This window comes from Carcharhinus amblyrhynchos, chromosome 12 (genome assembly GCF_965287045.1).
Source record: "Carcharhinus amblyrhynchos chromosome 12, sCarAmb.v2.hapA, whole genome shotgun sequence".
In the NCBI taxonomy this organism is placed as follows: Eukaryota; Metazoa; Chordata; class Chondrichthyes; order Carcharhiniformes; family Carcharhinidae; genus Carcharhinus; species Carcharhinus amblyrhynchos.
This window is the reverse complement of record NC_137335.1, coordinates 49,840,108-49,864,161: the sequence shown is the minus strand read 5'-3', so window position 1 is coordinate 49,864,161 and position 24,054 is coordinate 49,840,108. Positions and strand designations below refer to the sequence as shown.

Sequence of the window (24,054 nt, the reverse complement as noted above, 5' to 3'; positions counted from 1 at the left end):
CTCCCCTTCACAAAACCATGTTGCCTCCAAGTGGGAATAAACCTTGTCTTGAAGAATCCTTTCCACTAATTTCCCTACCATTGATATAAGGCTCACCGGCCTGTAATTACCTGGATTATTCTTGCTACCCTTCTTAAACAAAGAAACAGCATTGGCTATTCTCCAATCCTCTAGAACCTCCCCTGTAGTCAGTAAGGATACAAAGATTTCTCTCAAGGCCCCAGCAATTTCCTCCCCTGCCTCTCTCAATATTCTGGGATATATCCAATCAGGCCCTGGGGACTCGTCTACCTTAATGTTTCTCAAGAACCCCAATACCATCTCCTTTTTGATCTCAACATGGCTCAAACTATCTACACATTGTTTCCCAGACTCATCATCCACCAAGTTCTTCTCTTTGGTGAATACTGACATGAAGTACTCATTTAATACCTCACCCATTTCCTCTGGCCCAACGCATAGATTTCCTCTCTTGTCCTCGAGTAGGCCAACTGTCTCCCTGGCTACTCTCTTGCTCTTTACATATGTATAAAAAATCTTGGGATTTTCCTTAATCCTGCTGGCCAATGTTTCTTTGTGACCCCTTTTAGCCCTCCTTACTTCTTGCTTAAGTTTCTACTTTCCTTGTATTCTACGCTTGCTTCATGCGTTTCCAGCCTCCTACTTTGGCAAATGCTTCCTTTTTCTCTTTGACTTGGCTTACAATATCTCTCATTATCCAAAGTTCCCAAAACTTGCCATACTTATCCTTCATCTTTACAGGAATATGCTGGTCCTGAATCCCTATCAACTTATACTTGAAAGCCTCCCATATGCCAGATGTTGATTTGCCCTCAAGTATCTGCCCCCAATCTATATTCTTCAATTCCTGCCCAATATTGTTGTAATTAACCTTCCCCCAATTTAGCGCCCTAACTTGAGGACTACACTTAGCTTCATCCATCAGTACCTTAAAGCTTACTGAATTGTCATCACTGTTCCTGAACTGCTCCCCTACTGAAACATCAACCACCTGGCTGGGCTCACTCCACATTACCAGCTCCAGTATGGCCCCTTCCCCAGTTGGACTATCTATATACTGTTTCAAGAAGCCCTCCTGGATGCCCCTTACAAACTCTGCCCCATCCATGCCCTTAGCACTGAGTCCCCATCAATATAGGGGAAGTTAAAATCTCCCACAACCATTACTTTTACACCTTGCCAAAATCTGCCTACATGTTTCTCTGTCTTCTGCTTCTATTCTATAAACTTTATAATTTCATACAGGTTCTCAGATGGAAAATGCTGTATCTAGACAAGGTCCAGGATGGTGCCAACAGCACTGCAACCAAAATCAGCTTGAAACACTGCCTTTAACACAGTGCCATTTTAAACACTAGAACTCTCAGCACAAATGCTTCCTTCTTTTCAAACAGCATCCAATCAAATGTTCTCAGTTTGATCTTCCCATATTAAAGCAATCAGCTATATTAGATGTTCTTGGGATTGCTGACAATCGGTTTTTCAGGAAACAGAAATCTGTCACACTAGCAAGCTTTAACCAAAATGTGATCAGTGCTTAATACTAGATAAATTCCTTTGAACTAAACACACCTCTATAAACATACCTCCTTTTTTATTTGTGGTGATCAGCTGATTCGTTTAAGTGCACAGGCCATTTAAATATTTTGAACACCCATGCACGTCCGCTACTAGTAGGCAGAACTGGAGTTTTAGGGTATTGAAGGTCTGAAAGGAAACACTGATTCATTTCAACTTTAAAAGCTTTCCTCTGTCCAAGTTAAACTGCGCTCTCAAATAAATTTGACTGGAGCCATGTGTTTTATTTTTAACTTTTATTTTAAATATTTCATGAAAAACCAGAGGTAATACAGCATGTGTACAACAGGACATAATTACAATATAGCTTCCAAGAAGCAAAACACTAAATATACAGTTGTTATACACAGTGCTAAATGCATTTAAATGATTCAAATCTAATGTAGACAATAAATAAACTCTCCTTCACCAAGGTTCTAAGAAAGAACAGTAGTAGAAGAGCTACAAAGGAAAAAAGGGATAAATAGATGAGTAAAAACCTAGTGCACCCTATACTTTCAAACAACTGTCCAACCATTATAAACTACTTTACTGTATGCTTTTGGCACAGGTCATGCTCTACTGCCCATAGCTTCCTAACGCATTTAGAATCACTTACATAAAATGGCTGCATGAGAAATGGCTTTCAGTTTTTCTGATATTTAAGACACAAGCAGTTTTCAGAGAGCTTTAATCACCCCTGAAGATGGAGCCTCAGTGATCTGAAAGCAGCTTTAAAGGTTTCAGATTATTTATCAGTTAAAATGTGTTACACTTCACAAGGCCACAGGCCCCATTAATGGACTGAATCTGAGGTGCTTGCTGATGAACAGATTTGCCCTTGTGTCACTGATATCCAGCCATTTTTGTTATTAGTGCGTTGTAATATGCCATTCTGCTGAGTATTTTATTCTTGGACCATTTTTCTAGGATGCAGAGAACTGTACAAACTTTATTTAGAGAACAACCAATTAATCTAAATTATTTTGCTTATATAAAAAGTAATAAAGTCTTGGTCATCTTTGAACGATGGTTAGTTTTTTGATGCTTCTTCAGTAGAAGTAAATGATACACCCATTCAAACCACTAAGTCTTTATGCAATCAATATTTAGATGGATTAAGCAATACAATTTCTTCGTGAGTTAAATAGGATGATTCACATTCACATGATTCATGGACTGCTCTGTACAAAGTTTCAAGCTAAACTCAATAGGAGGCCAGACAATGGAAGTAAAAACAATTATATTGGAACTCCAATACTCGTTAGTGTAGCTTTGATAGAAAGCTTCAGCAAACCCATTTCAGAAACAAAAAAATTAAGCAAAAATTAATATCTCCACTCCACTCCTCCATGTACTCCCTCATATTCAGGATAGATTTTCAAAAGAAAATGACCAGTATCTTCTAAAAATTACCAAACAAATTCTGAAAATAGCTGAATTCAAAAATGATTAGTGACATGATTGAGTTTCAACATCTACCAGAAATAATAGACTGCAGCTTCAGGAAAACGTACGCATGGATCCCTCCTGCTTCAGAGGTAGCTCACATTAAACGAACTATGGTTGCTCTACACGCAAAATTATTCAATTTGACTGAATTAAAATGGCTTGCACTAAGGTTATGCAAACCAAAAAATATGTTCAGTTGCAAATCAGCATTGCAGGAATTGAGCAATTTGAAATGATAAATGAATTGTGCCTAACATAGGTAATTTCAAAGTCTATATTGGGATGTGACTGGTTTTCCTCACTTTATGGACAAGCAAATTGATAGACAAGTTGCTCTAAGGCCTCCATCAGCGCTGTTCAAATCACAGTGTGCCAGCTGCAATTATCACCAAGCTACAATGCAGTAACAGACTTGTACATTTTTTGGAAAAAGTTTCACTGGAAACTTGAGTGAATGGGAGCCTTTTGGAAAGGGGTACAGGAGAGGAGAAGTGGCACTAAACGTACTACCTGACTAACCAAATGGAAAATATGACTATTCTATAAATGCTTAATAGGTTTTCTTCCAAAGCTGTAATATGGTTTTGCCAAACATACAACAAAGCACCAATTATTTTGACCTTGAAACTCTTACGTAACTTGCAGAACACATGCATAATCAATTTGAAATCAATTATCCAGTGTTTCCAGCATGAGGTGTCATGATATAATTCAGACAGACAAAAGCAGAATAAATATTTAAAGATAACATCTGGTACACATAAGCACAACACTGAACAGCTTAGTTACGTAATCTAAATAAGGCATACTTGACTCATTCTAATTACCCTCTTCTAGCCAACATATATTACAATGAGGATGCAACAGTTCTAAATGATAGTCACACAGCACTTCAGTTCAGTGGATGACCAACTTGGGCAATACATGTATTTTGCTTTTTAAACCAAATTGATAACTACTGTCCCACAAGTCTAAAAAATTTTCATCATACTGATCATTTAAAAAGTTTGCGAACAATGGAATAGTTGTAAGTTCAAATAGCAAAATAAATCAGACTTAAAAAAATTGTCAAACATATTAGCTAATGTTTAAGTTCAACAGAATCTGCTATATTCTCAGAATTCAGATGTACAAGTGTTTAAAGCTACAAAAATTCAAGGTTTGGTGAAAAATAATTTCAACGCAATATTTATTTCAAAAGAGGCAACACTTTATAGAAGAACAATGATGGGGATAACTACTCAAGGATATAAATCTAGAATCTATAGTCAGTTATTTGTTCCACCCTACAGCATGCTTGAGGTGGTGTGGGATTAAAATAAGTTAAAAAGCAGTAAATCAGCAACTTCAAAACCACTCAATAGATCTAAATTTTGATCTACCCAAGAACTAATGTAGTGGGATTCAGCAAAATGCTTTGGGAAACATGGACATTAATTTCAGCTCACTTCACTCAGAATACTGATATGGTCAACCAAAACTAGATGTGCCACTAATAAGAAAAACACCCCTTAAAATGACATTGTTGATGGTGAGAAATAAACACTTCTCACCTAAAGGGGAGCCTTTCGGCAATGTTTTCCTCCCATACATTGTGGCGTTTGCTGGATTAATGATATTGTCAAGCAGAGATTCCAATTTCACTTCCAGTTGTTTAGCATGCCGAGTTACGAGATGTTAAGCTTTTGAAGTGTGTGGCCACAACAAATTTGGTTATGGTAGTAGTCTGGGCATTTCAAGCTGATTCATTCTACCTGGGCATATAAAAACTAATTCATTTGGATATTGTGTATAACAACCATTATTATATATATCAAATATATATATAACATATACATACTATATACACACTATTTATTACAGTATGTACAGTCATGAAAGCTCAAAATCCTTTCAATGCAGATACTCAAAATAGAGCCCTACTTTACTCTGAGCTGAAGAATGTGAAAGGGCACCAAATGACAAACCAGTTGAGAAAGATAAATTAAAATTTATTACCCAAAAACTCAAATGCTAAACCATTTGAGCATTCTTTTATTGTTCTATAAAGTGGAGCCCATTTATGAAGTTCTTTATATATAAAATTAATTGGAATGCGAATAATAATTGAGATTCAAATTGTCTTTTCAGTACATTTTCCTTTCCACATATTCACTTGGCGCAGGACTCAAATAGTCTAATTTTCTACTAACTCGGGTCCAGCTAGAGTACTGTAGGAAAACAATGGCTTGTTTCGGATGGAGGGGTAAGCAAAACAAAACAACCAGGTGTCAGATAGTTCTCCAATAGCACAGCTGAGATCAGGAAGTGTGGGTTTATTTAGATAATGCAAGAATCAGGAAACTATAACGACAAATTCATATCATCATTCTCACTGCACTTCACTCCAGAAAACCTAACTACTTGCATTACTTTTATGCATTAAAAAAGCTCGCTGCTACATTTTTCAGATTATTCCAATCTCTCAAAATATAAATGAAAGTACTAAATATTTGCAGATAAAATACAACATAAAACTGGGCCAAAATTGGATAGTTGGAATAAGAGGTGCTTGCAATTGTAAACATTAACAATTGACTGAACATGGTAAGTAGAGATTTTTCTAAAACAGTGTCTCCTGATATAGGGAAAATACTGGGATTGCTCTCCTTAGTGCAGAGGGTTTAGGAAATATTTGGTAGAGGGGTTCAAAATTGCAAGGGACCCCAATCTAGTAAACTAGGAGAAAGTACTTTCAATGGTGGGAAGGTTAAGATAATTGGCAAAAAAAAAACCAGAATGAAATATTTTTATTTGGAACAAATGCATATTCAATAATAGCTTTCAAAAAAGGAATTGGACGTTACTTGAAAAAGGAGAAAAATTATGGGAACAGTGAAAGAACTATCTTGTTATTCTCAGACAGCCATCGGAATCAGATGCTCATTGGACCAAATGACAATCTCCTGTGCAAACCTTTATGAACTGGAAACAGGAACTGGGAAATTGCAAATACCAAATTAATTATCAGTTAAAAATAGAAGATTGATACATTGAGTTAATAGGCATCAGGCTTAAATGAAAACTCGAGTAAGAAAGAACGATGACCACTAATAAATTTAACATTTCAACTATGAATTAATTTATTATTGAGTGAAAACATAGAAAAACAACACTCAAATGGTAATTGAAATTGCAAGATTCGGATACATGGAATTCATTTATTTACCAGCTGTTCTCGGCCTCCATTTCAACTTATTAGATTGTAGAAATGCTATTCAGCACTCAGTTTGTTATAAATTTAAATATTGGGAAAGGAACTTCATATTTTTCTTTCAGGGCACAGCTGTCAAAATGAGCTGCAAGCATTTGCAGGTAGGGTTCAACAATTCAGACTTCAAAATTAGAAAGCAAACCTTTAGCAAGATTTATAAGTTATATTTTGTCAACAATCTCACAATGTTTCCATCAATCAAGGTATATACTTCTCAAGCTGAGAGAGAATGTAGGTCTCGGACACAAGCATATGTGGGTATCCCTTGGTGATTAGGTTATGTTTGTTTCAAATCTTATAATGCTCCTGCTGAAAATGGCTTAAATATGTAGGAACAATGGCCATTAGATTAAAACTACTCAAATCTACAAAAAGTATGGCCATAATTTCAACCTAAACCACCTGACAGAAAACAGACTGTACTGGATTAGTTGTCCATTTTATATAATGCCTGATCCAGTTTTGTACCAACTTCAAAGCAAAATCAAATCAAACAGGGTTTGAAACAAGTGGCTGAACCAATGCAATTAACTCAGGTCAAAATAATCCCTACAGTTGGGATATCGATAGCTTCATTGTAATAACCGAGAGCTCATTTGAATCCAACTTTTCAGTAAAGCCAAATATTTCCCCAAAAGATGTTATGTATTTTTAAAGGAAAGATAATTTGACAGTTATATTTTTAGCTACTTTCACCAGTGTATTAAATCTTAACTGCTAAATCATGCCAAACATGCATGCATGACCAAATAGAGATTAAAGATTTACAAACTTGCAAGTTTTAAGTTATGGATGGAAAAATATATATCTCAAACCAATATGGTTTAGAATTCTGGTCCTGACAAATCTACTGTTAAATCAGCATGGTGTCAACTCAATTGATAGCATTCTAGTGACATTAATGTTGAATTCTTGCCAAGTACTTCTCTTGGATGACATCTGTATTCATTGATAGGAGCGGTGATAGGCCATTTGAGCCTATTCCACCATTGAAGATCATGACAAATCTTCCTCCTACACTCCATCTTCCTGCACTATTCGCACATTCCTCATGTATTGAATTTAATCTACTGACTAATCATCCACAACTCTCTGGGGTAGAGATTCACCACCCTTTGCACGAAGGCATCTCTCCTCATCCAACTACTAACTGGCCAACTTATTATTCCGAGACTGTGACCCTCAGTTCTAGACTCACCAGCCAAGGGAAACATTTTAGCACCATCTATGATCTATCCTGTCAAGGTCCTTAACAATTTTATGTTCCAATTTGATCAAGTCTTCTAAATTCTAGGAAATATAGGCCTTTTCTACTCTCTCTCTCTCTCTCTCTCTCTCCACACAAGCCACTCCCTACATGCAGGCCAGGAATTTCTGTCCCTCCCTGCCGATGGGGGCTCCCTGGCAGTGATAGGACTGGAAGGGCAATTAGAGGTCTAACAATTATTGTGGATCTGGAATCATATACAGGCTAATTTAAGTATGGATGGCAGCTTCCTTCCCCAAAGGAAGTGAATAAAATCAGATTTTTTGCGACATTCCAATAACTTCATGGTTGCCATTATTGTTACTAGCTTTTCATTCCAACTTTTTACTTAATTAATTGATGGTGGCATATGAACTCTCATTCCCAGATCTTTAGTTTGGACATCTAAATTGCTAGGCCAACAACCTAATCACTATGCTACTATCTTTCATAGCAAGGAACAGAATCTACACATATAGCACAAACAAGTAGGACCTACAGAAGCAGTACAAATGCATTTAATAGCCTACAATCAACTATTAGGGAGCTTTAATATCTCATGCATTTACTTATTATTTCCTCAGGAATATCAGGAACTTTAGAAATGAAGGGCAGGTACAGCCTCAACAACTGCATTAGTTACTTGCTCACAGAGCTAGTTTTAGTTTCTTAAACTTTTTGACACTTGATACTACAAAAAAAATGTCAGTACTGCAATAAATTCTTACCACTAACCACCCATGTCAGGACTCCCCATACTTCAGTTGTTTCCTGACCTGCCGATTTAAAAGTATTTACAGTACTCAGTCACGGATTACAGAAATTCAGTTAAATCCAGTGACAAAGAATCTTTCGAAGCACTTGCTTTGGAAAACCTAGTAACTGAGTAGAGTTGTAACAGCTCCAAAATCCTATACCTGAATTTTGCACAAGTCTCTTCTGGTGAAATTCTGTGGAGAGAAATGAGCCACATGCTCTTTAAATCAATTACTCCCAGGTTAGGTTTGAAAAAGCCCGAACTAGGCCCTCACATTCACTTTAATCCTAATCATATGAAAACATCCATCAGGTTCATTTTGTGCCACTTTCTACAACTTTCAATTTATGATTGATTTCCAATTTATGTCAAGTAATTTTGCTTTGTTGGCCAGATGTAAGAACTGGATTAAGACAACTTAATTTTATTCCACAAAGGACACTTCCAACTGCCAGAATCATGAGAATCTGGGTTTGATTGGAATCTAGGTCCCAGAGGTGAATGGACAGTGCACTGCTGTACACCAGCTATTCCCTGCAAGTGAGATTACATAACTAATGTTTAACAGACAATTTATAACCATGTGAGGTATAAATAGAAATGACCAAAACATTTGTCAATGGCTTAATTTTTAAAAAATGTAATCACTAGACGTTGTTTCTAAAATGGGCGTATCATGTGACATTAGTGTGAAACTGCTTCAAAATACTAGCCTTTTAGACTGCAGTGATCTAATATGCAGTTCATGCTTCACAGCAATGTCACTAACATGAAAAAAAGATTGTCTTTTTAAACATACAATTTCATCTGCACTGATCTGCTCTCAGAAAAAAAAACAAACATTAAGAAACTGTCTGGCATACATAGGTGCAATCATAAGCTGCACTGCTCAATGGTGGACAGCAGACATGACTATAATTCTTTACATAACCAATTCCTGATTTCAGCCAAGCTATCAGGGGAAGAGAGGGAGGAAAAAAAAACCACAACAAATCATTGTATGCAAAATAAAAATTTCATTGTGTATTAAAATCACTCGGAAGAAAATCTTACAATTATATACAGATATGTGAAACTTGAACCAAAATAACTACAATGTCAACTTCCACAGTGACTGGTTTATAAATTGACAGCGTCACCTGGTAGCAATCAGAGAACTAGGAGTCTTTGCAAATGAATAAAAACACAGAATTTCTCAGGTTAGCATTGATGAAAAGAAAGGGAAGAGAAATACCTTTGGTTCTACGTTGTCAATATATACAGTACCATCCAGCTTCTAGGGACTAATGATCTTGCATGAGTTTGATCATTTGGACCTTAACACAGTTCTTTGAATTCAATGCATCTAACACAACTGAAATCTGTTACATCTTTTCTTATCAATATTAAAGGCACATCTATTTTGATGAACAGATATTTGTTCCCCCCACCCCTTGGGGGTTTACAGTACATAAACTGCACTGGACAACAAACTGTACATTGATTTACTTTCTAGCTTCATATGAAGTTCAAGATAGAATATCATTTGTGAATCTTAAATCTACTGTATTCATTCCTGTGAATTTAATAGATTTAAGTGCACATTATGTTGTGAAGATTTTCTGTCCACTAACATCTTTACATACATAGACATCTGTAGCATTTCATTACAGATCATAATTTGTAACTTACTGCAGATATATATATATAAAACCTATCAAATCTGTGCAAGCTACTTGCTACGCACATTACAGTTTTGACTATTTAACAAGAATCAAGTGCATTTCCACTGAAATTGCTTTTACAGATGTTACAAATTGTGCAGGAGTTATTTATACACAATTTAACTAAAAAAACTTTTCTTTGAATGTTAAGAAGGCTAGAAAGTTTGCTTTGTGGAGGATTCAATTCTCCTTCACTTTACAGAACACTGACCAGTTCTTGAAACCCTTCAACATGCCCAAGAGCAAAAACAAACAAAAATCACAAGATCATTTCTTTTTCTAAAAAAGGATGTGATTTTTGCCCCCAGAATAATGTTGAAAATTCTGTGTGCTTACATCTGGAAAAATACTGAACATTAAAAATGACATTCAAACAGCAAAAGATATGCAAGAATGAAAATGGTGTTCAGATTAGCAGGCTTTATACATTTAAAAATGGAAACCTGATCCAGTTACTGGGATACAACATAATGCTCTTGATACCTGTTAAAATGAGTCGATTATCAAGAACTTCTAATAAATATTGGTCACCGTTAATAAATTATCACAGTTTTCTAACCATTGCACCCTTAGCAGCTGTTCATGTCTTTTCAGTGCTATGTACTAGTTGTGCGTTGTACCACTGCTATCCACTCTCCCATAATAATCAGATTGAAGTTTCTGTTGGTGGGCGTAGTTCATTTTGTGAAGTTGAAACTTTTTCTAGTGAATCTCGAACAGCAAGCTGAAAAGAAAACAAAAACACCATATAACAGCTGCAGTTGCCACTCAGTTTTTTTATAAACAAGTTATAATAACTTTTAAACCCACGTTCATGCCACACCCCCACCACAGCAAGGTCGGAGAATTTACGCCCAGCCAAATCTCTGTTCAATGCAGTGGGATGGGAAAATCCTGCTGGCATGAACGGATGTAACATTCAGCTGAAGTGGTAGTTGCTATTTTGTATGGCTTTCGCTCCTTTCACTCGAGACCATTTAAGTGTGTACGCAAAATCAGGTGGCCTTGTTTATCACCATTCTTCCATTGATTATATACTCCCACTTCTAGTTTTGCCTAGGAAGTGCATTACCTTACAGCTCGCAGCAATACTTTTTCAAACTCATGAGGGATGGAGAGTGGATAGGAAGAAACTGTTACTTGTGAAAGGATCAAAAATAAAAAGGCACAGATTGCAAATAGTTGGCAAAGAAAAATACAGAGGTCTGAGGACACGTACTAACTGACTCAAAATCAGCTTCTTCCCTGCTGCTATCAGGCTTTTGAATGGACCTACCTCACATTAAGTTGATCTTTCTCTACATCCTATGACTGTAACACTATATTCTGCATGCCTCTCCTTTCCTTCCCTATGTACAGTATGCTTTGTCTGTATGGCATGCAACAAACAGAACTTTTCACTGTATACTAATACATGTGACAATAATAAATCAAATCACTTTTACAAATGTTTCAATAAGATGTTTTATATTCTTTGTCAACCAGCTGTATACATGATGACCACCTTATGCTAGTTGCATGTGGTCATGCTACTGGCCAGACTGAAGCTACATGGACAATTCCTCACCCAATCATTGCAGTGTGTAGTCAAGATTAATTCTGCACATATCTTTGGAGTGTAACAATGCTCCCTCCTTACCACATTTTGCTGGATAAATCGCCCAGATCACATCTAGAAACACTGCTGCAGGCCATAAGTACTGTTTTTTTTTGTAGTTCAGATTTTGTTCACTGTAAAATATACACATTTTGAAAGGTGTTCTGCTGTAACTTGCACACCGCCTTCAACGCAATGGCTGACAACAGTATCGAGTACTCTGCCTTATTCTGCATGCAAACATACTTGTTCTGATGAAAGGCAGCAGTGATTCTTTTATTATTTGTTCACTGGCAAGGTCAGCACTCAAATCCATTCCTAATTGCACTTGAAGTGGTGTTGAGCCACATTCTGGAACTGTGCAGTCCATGTGACAAAGGTACACTAGCAATGCTGTTGGGGATGCAGTTCCAGGATATTGACGTAATAAAGGGGTGGCAATAGATTTCCAAATCAGTACAGTGAGAGGCTTGAAAGCTTACTGGGAACATCACATCTGAATAAAACAACGATCTAAATTTTAATGGCTGCATGCATATTAAGTTAAATAAGGAAAGGGAACTTAGCCATAGAAAATATAAGAATTAATCACCTCCAACTTTTTGGGGACAATAGATTATCTTGCAAGGTTCTGTACTATCACTAGATAACAAAGAACAACCCAGCACGGGAAACAGGCCCTTCGGCCCAACAAGCCCGCACCGCCGCATCACCCTACACCTATTCTACCCTGCGTGTCTACGAATAGGACCCCTGACTTAGCCAGATTCAGGGGAGAATAGTGTCAATTTGGTAAAACCAATCAGCCTAAGAGCACATCTTTGGGGTGTGGGAGGAAACCGGAGCGCCCGGAGGAAACCCACGCATCCACAGGGAGAATGCACAAACTCCCACAGACACAGGCCCAAATCCATGTATCTGCACAGCTGGCAGTGCTAGTCACCGAGCTGTTGCGGCGCCCTTCTACCGGTCCAGGATCAAGCACACACACCGACACGAAGTACTAGGCCACTCCTGGAACCTCCAAGAGTAGCCCACGCACGACCCACCGTGTGCATATACAGATATACAGATGAAAACAGTGGACTGAAGATTCCTGCGCAATACCAGAGCAACATCCAGTTTCTCATTTGAATTCAGGATATTTCAATTGAGGAATACACTTTGCGAGCAGTTATCTTGGAAAGCATTGGAGAACTGGTTGCAGAGGTGAACACGTGTTATTTGCAGTAAACCAATTTAATCACCTGCCAAAGAGGCTGCTGACTGAAAGGAAAATAACTGCCCACTGGAAGTTCGAACATAGCAAGCCCAGTACTAAGATTCCCTGCTGCATGATGAGATAGCACAGTGCTTGAACTATTTAAATCAGCAGCAAAGGCAGCTTTGCTGACAATCGTTTCAATCAACCATGCACTGAACTTTGAGGGCTAGAGTTTTTGAAGGCATCTAAGGGATAGGTTTTGAACTTTTAAGTTGGAATGCCTAGTCTTAAAGATCCTGGTTACATTTGGCATGCGAATGCTGAAGTCTACTACATTCAGCTAAAAGGGCTTTTAATCAACTTATTCCCATCAACAAATTTCCAGCACAGTTGTTCAATGAAGATTGGGTGCAAGAACATTCCTCAAATTTCTCTTGACTGTGACTAGCTCTTATCACTGAAGAGGGATCTTCATGCCTGTGTAGTTCAATTTTTCACACGTGTTAGTTAACCATTTACTGAGATGACTAACAAGTTAAGGACTATACTACATTCCACAGCACATATAAGGGGAATAATCATACATTCCTGACACTATTAAGTTAAGGGCCATAGTATATTCAAATTTCTGGTGGCATCAATTTCGTTCATATGTAAATCTATAGCTGGAAGACTAGATTTTAGGTGTGCTGTTTGCATTTAGAATAATTGAGCCTGGACAATTGTCAATTGACTAGTCTTCCAGAAAATAAAAGTGCAACGTCTTGCACTGATTTTTAAAATTGGCTTTGGTGTATTCTGAATTTGCTTTTTTATACACAAACCAACAATAATGGTGGTGATATCTGTGAAGGGAATTGTGTCAGTAAAAAAGACAGGGCCAAGTAGGTAGTCCAATATCAGTGGGTTAATTCAAGTTCAAATTGGGTATAGAAATTGAAATAGAATCCTTACACTGCAGAAAGAGGCCATCTGGCCCATTGAATCTGCACCGACTCTCCGAAAGAGCATCCCACCCAGACTGTCCCCTCTATCTATACATACATTTAACATGGCTAATCCACTTAACTTACACATCTTTAGACAGTAGGAGGAAACCAGAGCACCCAGAGAAAACCCCCGTACACATGGGGAAAATGTGTAAACTCTATACTGACAGCCACTCAAGGGAGGAATTGAACATGGTCCCTGTGAGGCAGCAGTATCATCCAATGAGATCAAAAAATAGAAAAAAAAACTGACATTTTAAAATTACGTAAAACAATTCAAATCTAAAGTAGTATTTACTTTCTGGGCAACAGTGAATGATTAGTCATTAATAATCATCACATCATTGAATGGGCACTTGTGCCAATTATTAAACATTGTGGTGAGTTTAATGAACAATTCATGTGTAAATGTAGCAATGTCCATAAAAATCCCAAATGAAAGATGTGATATTTACAAAGTATCAAACAGTACACATCAGCCAGCACCTTGTGGCGATTCACCATGTGTACCTCTTCCTTACTAATGATGGGCGGCCAATTTGCAAAATAGCAGCATATATTGTTTGGGCCTTATTTTTAGTAAAATCTGGCCTACTGGAAACTTGTAAAGTATGAAACTATTAAGTCTTTGTCGCACAAGAATCACAGGGAAATAAAATCAGAACCTAAACATTTGGAACTTAATCCATGACACCTTCAATATGATCCATCAAGTATGATTCCTTTCCACAAGTGAAAAGAAATAGGGAAAATAAGTATTAATCAACCTACCTGTGCAACTGCAGCTACGTTTGCTTGTTGTCTTCTTAAGTCTGATTTTATGAAAACTGCAAAGAAAACAAAAATTATGAAACAATCTATTTCCTGTTATATGCACATTCTTATTAGTAATGGAACCTATGAAAGTGAACAGTTTCAACCTTCTAAAAGAAGATTGGTTAGTTTACTTACATAGTCAACTAAACCATAAAATTTTTATAACATTTGTATTTCACGTCTTTTTAAACCATGAAAAATATGAAACTTTCAATACGCATAACTTAAAAATAAAGATTCTCAGATAGTTTCCATCATACAAACTATGGTATTGCAAATGAATTTCTAGTTATTAGAAGTAACATTAGAGAAGTATTACTGAAACACATCTCAGTTATATTCTTTAAACAGGAGTTGTTCTTATTATGACAATTCCATAGTAATCAATTACATTTGCCTTAACAATTTTCTGTGGATGTTATACAATTGTATCAATTTATCACAGAAACCAGCAAGGAACAAATAATTTGCAATCAGCTTGTCAACCTTTCTTTTACAAAAAAAATCGCCGACAAGGAATGTATTTTAATTTAATCGAATAGCAGCACCACACACGCAACAAAAAGTATTGACTTTACAGTTTTGCAGAGTCCTTACCTCACACAGCTTCCAGACAGAACACTGGCTGAAAATAGTAAGACTAACCAATTTAGAAATAAAAATGTCCAGCATATATTAGAAGTCACCAATAGAAGGGAGTGATTGCAAGGCCATATAAAAAGAGGATAAGAAGGTAGAACCAATGGTGTATCAAAATAATTGTTCAACAGCTGCCACAAAAACACATGCTTCAGAGGCACGATGGGACTTAAACTGCCTGAGATTGTTGGATTACTTTCTGCAAACTAGAGGCCCTCAAGTGATAAGTTTTGAATTATACAAGAAGTTTAGAATATTTACATGTGCTTATTTTTATAGTTAAGTGTTATCATGCAGACCAGATCCATTTTTCATAACAGCCCAAAATACATGTTTGGAACAAGAGTTTTGAAGAACGTTTGGGTCTAGGAGGAAAGATTGCTCGAGGAGACTCCTCATAGTACTACCATTTAATGTGATATGTTTCCTGTTGTTAAAATTGACCTCAACTGACACCTGCATCATTATTTATCATTAGTCACATGCAGCACCAGTCATTTTGACAGCTACTCATGAGATACAAAAGTGCAGAGTGCTGGTTGAGAAGCCTCAAGTGTTACAAAAAATTGTTAGATGACAAAAAAAAATTGTTTTGTAATTTATGCAAAATTCCAAAATAAATAATTGCCTCAATCACTCCCAGCTATTCCTTGTCCTCTATTCAGTATGAAAAGCTACATCCAATCTCAAGTACAGAAGCTAATTAACCATATTATACCTGCATAGCTGATGCGTAGTGTGTGTAGATTTGAGTTATGGCAGTTGTGCAGTGGCTCCACTCTTTTCAAGTTTATGCTTTAAACTAAATAAGTTTAATCAAAGGATTATTTGTGCATGCAGTAAATGCTACCCACTAGATTTTATAGTTCTTTTAGAAGAATGTGACTTTTATAACATATGCTGTTTTTCCAACTGCCCTCAGTAACTACTGTGCACATTTAACATGGAACGGGTTTTTCTTTTAAAAAAGACATTTCATTTTTAAACCATATCCCTACAGATTCATTACCTGTAACAACAACAGTTGCATACCATGTCTAGTGGCTGGAGGAAAAAAATTGTCACTTTTCCACATCAGAGGGTGGACAGACTAGAGTATGAACCTTCTGCTGGAGAAACAAAAAAATAAACTGACACTATCTCGATTTGACGTGTACAGAATAGTGTTCATAGCAGGTCAGATGATCGGGGTTTCTTTGTGCTTGTAAGTAAAGCTAGAATTAGAAACTCATTTTTATCATCCCCAGCCGGCATCATGCACTCCTGCCAAGGTCAAGTATTGGTCAGATGCAGAGTAAAACTCCCTTTAAACTGCCCCAACAAAATGTCTCAACTGCAACCTCAGAACACCAGTATGATATTTTTATAGCCTCAAGAGTCAGGTTGCTGACTGGTGCCAAATATACAGGCAGCCTTGTGCTATGGAATTGTGTGCATTAAAAATTCATATAATTTAAAGTCTTTAACATCAACCAAAAGGAGGCTTTCGTCCCATAATTTCAGCCTTATTTCAACACATGCCCCAGAAAAGAGAGGACAGTGTTCCAATCCACAGCACCATCAAATCCCCATCATTTTTTTCTGGTTACACGATGGTTTCTGTTACTAGCAGCAGCATAACGCCGCCTTACCCTGTACACGATTTTCCATGGACAGTCACAATCTTGGTTCGTTCATGTAGACAGGTTATATTCCTTTCCTAAAACCTAAACAGACTAGCTTCACAATTGACTTGTTAATACAAACATGTCAGTAAACCAAACAAGAGCTGAGTGTGCCTCACAATGTTTCAGAACACACAAGAGTTCACAAGATGTCAAACTGCAAGAACGAAGGCTTAATAGTTTATGAACATCACAGTGACGCTGAAAAAGAGTTAAGTTCTTGAAAAGTGCTCCACCTGTCTTTATAATTTACATTATTCTCTCTCCCTTCGTTGAGCTTTCCATTCACATTTATCCATTAAGTGAACTTCTGCCCTTACCACTGCTTTTTTTTCTTACCGCCACTTGCATAGCCACCATGTTTTGCCATATGCCTTTATTTCAAGTGACAGAAGAGTGATCAACGTTTTAACATTCACGCACTGTATAGAGAAGAGATACTGGAAATCTGTTAGAAAGCTGCAATACATTCAAGAAGTTCTGTTGGAGTCAGTATACTTAGTTGAGTATTTGTGCACAACTTCAGTCTTGGGACTACTGGTAGCAATCTCCCATAGGAGAGCATCTTATCATATTGAACCTCAACTAACTGCATAGGGACGCTTGCTCCCACATCTTGCCTAAATATCAAGAATGGCGAGATGTAGTTTTAAACACCCAGAGCTGCATCTGGATGACCAGAAGAGCATGTTGGGTTGCAGGCTGTCAATATTGCTATAAGGAAGTTGGTCTCTTTTCAGTTTTGTCAAGAGTTCTTCAGTGATCTATTTCACCAGTTTTTTTTTAGGAATAATGGAATGAAGTTTTCTAAAATCTAAATTTTCTGTGAATTTCATTCTTCAGCCATGTACTTCAAGAACAGGATCTAACACTAATCCTCAAAAATAAAACTGTCTTTTCACGGTCTTGAGGTCTAGCCATTGTTTGATCCCGCATCTCTCAACTCTCTCACTATGCACTCTCAATAACTTGCATACAACTATTAACTGATTCGCCTAGCTATTATGGCTTTGGCATAAATGCTGTGAAAACCTATTGTAGTTTACTATATGTATTTACAGTACTCAACATACAATCAAAACTTAGTACCTGTAGTTTGTTGAACTGGCTATATACTTCCTGTGCTGGAGAGAGGAGCAGCTGGTAAAAGGAGCTCTGCGATTTATTAGGAAAAAAACTGGGTAAATTGGTTAAGAATATACAATATTTTGGGTGGAGAGTGTGCACAATGTTTACAGTTACAGTCAGTTGAATATTTTTATCAACAAACTTTGAAGGTACACAGATCTAAGTTTTGAGTTTGCAAAGTTCAGGATTTGCTGCAGCTTTTCCCCACCAGTCTGAGTAAAAGCCCAATGAGTGCAGCAAGGGTTTTCAAAATGCAGTTGCTGACAGACAATAACGGAACTTAAGAAATCCAAAAATAAAGGAAGCTAAAAACGGAACGTCCATGGATACCAGAGAATCAAAAGTGGATGAAGCAGTAGATTCTTATGGCATATCTATTACTTAAAAAGGACTGTGACAGACATGTAAGAGACATACTGGGTATAGGGATCATGTTGCGAAAAAAGACTTTTGTAAAAATGTTAAAGGACATCTACATGTAAAATGATGGAAGAATTGCAAGTTTTGTGCGGCCACATAATTACAGCCTCAGAAGGGTTTTCTGTCGATGTCTACCTAATTCTTAAGTGAAATTGTCAAAAGTGCAAGTAGCCTCGTGGCAGATTCAAAAGTGGCATTTTGGAAAATATTATGGATGCGTTAGTAGTGCATCAGCTAATTTTTGCCATTTTAACATGAAACACACTCTATAGAAGTGAGTTGTGTATGAATATCAAATCCAGCACATAACTTTCCAGAATAAATGATAAAGATCAAAGAAAGATAGGTTCTTAGAATCACAGAATCCTACACTGCAGAAAGAGGCCATCCAGCCCATCGAGTGTGCACCAATCACAATCCCACCCAGGCCCTATCCCCATTATCCCTTGCATGTACCCTAGCTAGTGCCCCCTGACACTAAGGGGCAATTTAGCATGGCCAATCCACCTAACTTGCACACCGTTGGACTGTGAGACAATACCGACGCAGACACAGTGAAAATGTGCAAACTCCACACAAATGGTAACCCAAACCGGGAACTGAACCAAGTGCTAACCACTGTGCCACCGTGCTGCCCTTGCAGCTGACAGAGTGATAAGAGTTAGAAGGTATTAGAAACAAGATGGAACGATGAGGGTATAAAGTGAGTCATTTATCCAGGATACAAACAGGAAGGATACCCAAGTTCAGTGGGATTGTCCGTATTGAAGAGTTCTGACTATAGGAGCTAGATAGAGAAAACAAATGCTTTTGCATTTACAATAATCGAATGAGATTAGATACCCAACTAATAAAATGATGCATACAAACAGGATTAGCAAGAGATAAAGCCACAATGATGGAATGCTTCTCAATGACAAGGCTAGGCAGAAGACAAGCATTGCGGAGTGATGATCAAAGAATGAGTGCAACAATATTGGATAATCGATCCAATGAGGAAGGAAATTAATTAGGAAAATGTTTGTCAAAGTAATCAAGGATGTTCAGATGCTTAGGTAAATAAGATGGAACAGTTAGGTACCATGGAGCAATATGGACAAATCAGGTTAACTGAAGGGGATGAACAATTTCACAGGTGGACGAAGTTACTTTTTTTAACATGGGAAGCAGTACTGCAGTAGATCGATAATAGATGAAGAATAATTCAGCAATCAATTAGAAATGATTGATAAATCCAGGCAGGCATGAAACACTTGATAGTGTTCACTGAATAAAAATACTGGATAGCCTAATTAAGTTGGGCATAACTAGTGAACTTAGATTAAATCCCTCCATAATGGAATAAAAGGAAAAGTTCAGAAGAAATGAAAGTTGATTCCTAGGAGAAAAAGTGGAACCCAATATTGCAGTAAATGAATAAAGAGCATTAAGGAGAATGTTATGTTAATGGTCAAGAAAGAAGAAATGGAATAGAAACCATACTTCCATGAGAATGGAAATAAAATTGTAGAAAAGGAGTAAGAAAAATTCAAGGTAACCCCTCAATTCTCAGAAACAAGTCGGTAGGTTATTCAAGTACATGGTTGGATAGACAGGTCAAGTAATGACCTTAAGTTAATACTTCAAGTCAGCCTCCATGCAAAAAAACTACTGGAAAATTTCCAAGTACAATCAAATTGCTCAAAAAATGAAGGTACTAATGATGCCCCCCAGAACGATCAAAAGATAAGCTATAAGACACTAACTAATATATCCACCACTCCATTCAGTGGCTAGATGGGGACTGAAGCATGATGAATATTTTAACGATGCACTAAAAAGCAATCAATCTAGTTTTACAAGCAATAGATTATGCTCATGGATGAGATTTTTACGGTTACAATTAAATTAGCAGAAAAGGAATGTCCAATGATCATTTGAATCTTCAAAGATACTTGATAATGTTACACATAGGAGACTGACCAATTTAATGGAAATTGAAACAAATTGGCTATTAAGAGTGGGTGATGATTGTCAATGAGAAAAAACATTAATCTGAGAAACATAATGCAGTAGTTTGTTTTGACTTTCATGCTGTGCTACTTCAAAATGATCTGAAAGTAGGATATTTCAAATGATTTAATTTTGTTGAAATTCCAAGAAAATAGTCAAAGAATATTGAAAGCAGTACAAGAAACCTAGGTGAGTTTAAAGTGAATCTGGAAGGAAAAGCAGACAGACAAGCTAGAGTAGAAAATACTTGCTTGTGCGCAAAAGTAATGTACGTTATGAACTGATAGAAAGGAATTTGGAAGAAGACCAACATTTCACTGAAAAGATTCAGTTAATGCAAAGCTGTCACCGTAGTTAGTCAAATTGCCAAAAAGTAGTTCAAACAACTAAACTGAAATAAGATTCTTTCGGTCCAGTGTTACTTACTGACTCGACCTCACTGAGAAAATTACATATTATAAGGGACCCTGAAGCACTGCAGAATGGGTCATGGGAAACAAAGGTAACTGGGAGACTTGGGGCCCCAAGTTGCAAAGAGGAACATATTCCTGAACGTGGACTGTCTCAAAAGTAAAAGGAAATTAGCAACCTTCGAAGCTGACTAAAAGATTGAAAGAAAGCATATTTCTTTCCCTTCTCTGTAGGTAGGTTCACAGCAAAAGTGGGTTAATGCATTGGCAATTAACTCTTTTAAAAATCCAAATAAATATATTTAAAGAACCATTCTGAAGGTTCTAAGCACAGAGACATAAGTGGAACTAGTCAGCATTGAGTAGTGCACACTGCATGATTGGATTATTCCAGAGATTTTGCTTCATTGCCCTTCATGTGGGAGGCCAGGAATGGGTTGTGAAAAGAGAAAAATAGCAAGAACAGAAGTGGGTCTGGGTAAAATTTCAGAGCCTTTTCTTCTTGGAGTTTATCAGTTGTTGGTTGCCTCCTTCTTAAGATTGATAGGGCTGAGTGTAGTCCTGAATAGGAAAGAACATACAGGATCTGTGGAGGGAATGGCCTTTTGATGGACTGATCAGCCATTGTCTTGTTCCACAATACGTTTTATACGACTGACAGATAAAGGTGCTGCTTCCCTCAGACAAAAATGTATTACACAAACATTGTCAAATAGTAAAAGCCACTAATTACCTGTAAGGATGATTCCCACAAAGATCCAAGAACAAAGAAAGAGATTTCCAGCTAATGTGCCGTAATTTGCTTTCAACTTTCCTTGGGCCAGCGTGAACACAATTCCAAATAGCTGCAATTATATAAAAACTCAATATTTAAGTAACTGCCCAGGTTTTTTTCTAGCATGAATCAGCAAGTTTGTGTACAATTTCCCAACAATGCCTCACCAAATTGGTCATTAAAGGTGTACTAATGTTGGCAAGTCACACAGTTGCATCTTACCAAAAAACAATTCTTTCCTCAGCGAATCAGCAAATGTACAACTTTAACAAGCATTGCCATATAGCAATGAAGAACATACCCGAATGGGCAGAGACGACACAGTGCCCCTCACACTAAACATTTCATTCTAAATCCACAACTGCAACTTAATTAGTCATATGCACTTCAAACAAACCACAAAAATCAGCCCACTTAATGAGTTTCAATTTTAGGACAAGGTATACACAAATGTCAGTCTGAAGGTATAAAAGTGATATTTCCCAGTAAAACATGCTAGATACGCTAAAGTCTATGGCACTGTGCCAGTATTTACATGGAAAATTGGTGCCTGAGCATCTACTTCAACAGATGATAGCATGCATGTTACTTAGGCACTTGCGTAATGTCAGTCATCCTTTGAAAGGCTGCCACGAGAAATGCAAGAATTGAAGATTTACATGTTTTTCATGATCTTAGGAGGAGGCCAAGTGTGATATTCTCATATCTATTGCAATGCATAAAGCTATTGCTGATCCTTGTGTACCCTCCCTTGTTTGTCCCCGCCAAGCATTTGTACACCCCCATTTCCCAAAATTCAAACCTGTTCCACAAGTACATTTGGTAGCTAGCAGGCAGATGCAGCTCATTATTGTGGCTGAGGCTGAAGGCCCAATACAGAGCTGTTGTGTCTTATCACTTACCAAATGGGGATGTTCCAATCTTTGGTTCACAAAGCACTAAATAATGTGGTCGCTACTGTAATGTAGGAAATGGAGCAGTCAATTTGCAAACCAGCTCCCACTAACTGCACTGAGATAATGCAAACTAATCAGTTCAGTGACACTAGTTGTGGGATAAATGTTGGCCAGGACACAATTTTCCTGTTCTTTGAATAATGCCACAAATCTTTTAAACTCCCTTGATAGGAGCAAGAAGGGCTTTGGTTCAACTTCTCATCTAAAAGTATCTCTGACATAAGCAGTGCTTATTAAATTCATTTGTGGGCCATGGGCATCTCCATCTAGCCAACATTTATTGCTTATTCCAAGTTGCCCTTAAGAAGATGGTGGTGAACCACCTTGAAATGCTGCAGTCCATATTCTGTGGGTTGACCCACAGAATGCTATTAGGGAGAGAATGACAGGGTTTTCACCCAGCAACTGCAAAGGAAGATGATATATCATTTCCAAGTAAGGAAAGTGAGTGGCTTGGAGGGGAACTTGCAATTGCTGGCATTCCCATCTAGCTGCTGACTTTATGCTGGATATAAGTGGTTGTGGGTTTTGAAGATGCTAAGGATCTTTGGTGAACTTCTGCAGTGCACCTTGTAGATAATACACACTGCTGCTACTACTGAGTGTAGATGGTGGATGGAGTGGTTATTTGTGGATGTGGTGTCAATCAAGTAGGCTGCTTTATCCTGGATGATGTCAAGCTTCTTGTGTATTGTAGGAGCTGCACCCATCAAGGCAAGTGGAGAGTATTCCATCACACTCCTGACAAGTATCTTGTAGAGTCAGGCAGTGAGTTAGCCTTTGACCTGCTCTTGTAGCCACTGTATTTATGTGATGAGTCCAGTTGAATTTCTGGTCAATGGTAACCACAAGGATGTTGACAGTGAGTAATTCAGTGATGGCAAACCACTGAATATCATGGGGGTGGTTGGCATGTCTCTTATTGGTGATGGTCATTGCCTGGTACTTGTGGCATGAATGGTACTTGCACTTGCCAGCCCAAGCCTGGCTATCGTCTAGACCTTGCTGCATGTGAACATGAATCGCTTCAGTATATGAGACACCGTGAAGAGTGAACATCAACCATCAGCAAACATCCCTACTTCTGACCTCACAGTGTGGTGGCACAGTGGTTAGCACTGTTGCCTCACAGCATCAGGGACCCTGGTTCAATTCCTAGCTTGGGTCAACATCTGTGGGAGTCTGCACGTTTTCCCTTTATCTGAGTGGTGCTCTTGTTTCCTCTGAAAGGCGTGCTGGTTATGTGCAATGGCCACGCTAAATTCACCCCGTGTACCCAAACAGGTGCCCGAGTGTGGCAATTAGGGGGATTTTCACAGTGACATCATTGCACAAAGTAAGCCTACTTGTGACACTAATAAATAACCTTAATAATGGAGGGAAGATCATTGATGAAGCAGCTGAAGATGGTTGAGTCTAGGACATTATCCTAATGGACTCCTGTAGAGGTATCCCTCCCCACAACTGTGCGCACG

At 37.7% G+C, this 24,054-nt stretch overlaps 1 protein-coding gene across 14 annotated transcripts in view; it reads right to left on the bottom strand.

Annotated features, from left to right (window-relative positions):
* Positions 1-9,282: 9,282 nt before the first annotated feature.
* The window catches only part of flvcr1 (FLVCR choline and heme transporter 1), a 42,689-nt gene continuing 27,917 nt past the window's right edge, over positions 9,283-24,054 (bottom strand). The window contains exons 8-12 of one of the 14 annotated variants that reach the window (XR_013888274.1): positions 21,582-21,693; positions 17,988-18,053; positions 16,244-16,340; positions 14,551-14,606; positions 10,658-10,713 (exon numbers count right to left, since the gene is read on the bottom strand). Coding sequence is in view for 2 of the 14 variants with exons in the window: in XM_080200503.1 (XP_080056629.1) it covers positions 10,636-10,713; positions 14,551-14,606; positions 21,582-21,693 (246 nt within the window). In the remaining 12 variants the exon portion in view is untranslated. Of the gene's footprint in view, positions 10,714-14,550; positions 16,341-17,665; positions 18,054-21,581; positions 21,694-24,054 lie in introns of those variants that run through there. The other 13 variants (XR_013888273.1, XR_013888271.1, XR_013888272.1 and 10 more) reach the window with 13 other exon arrangements.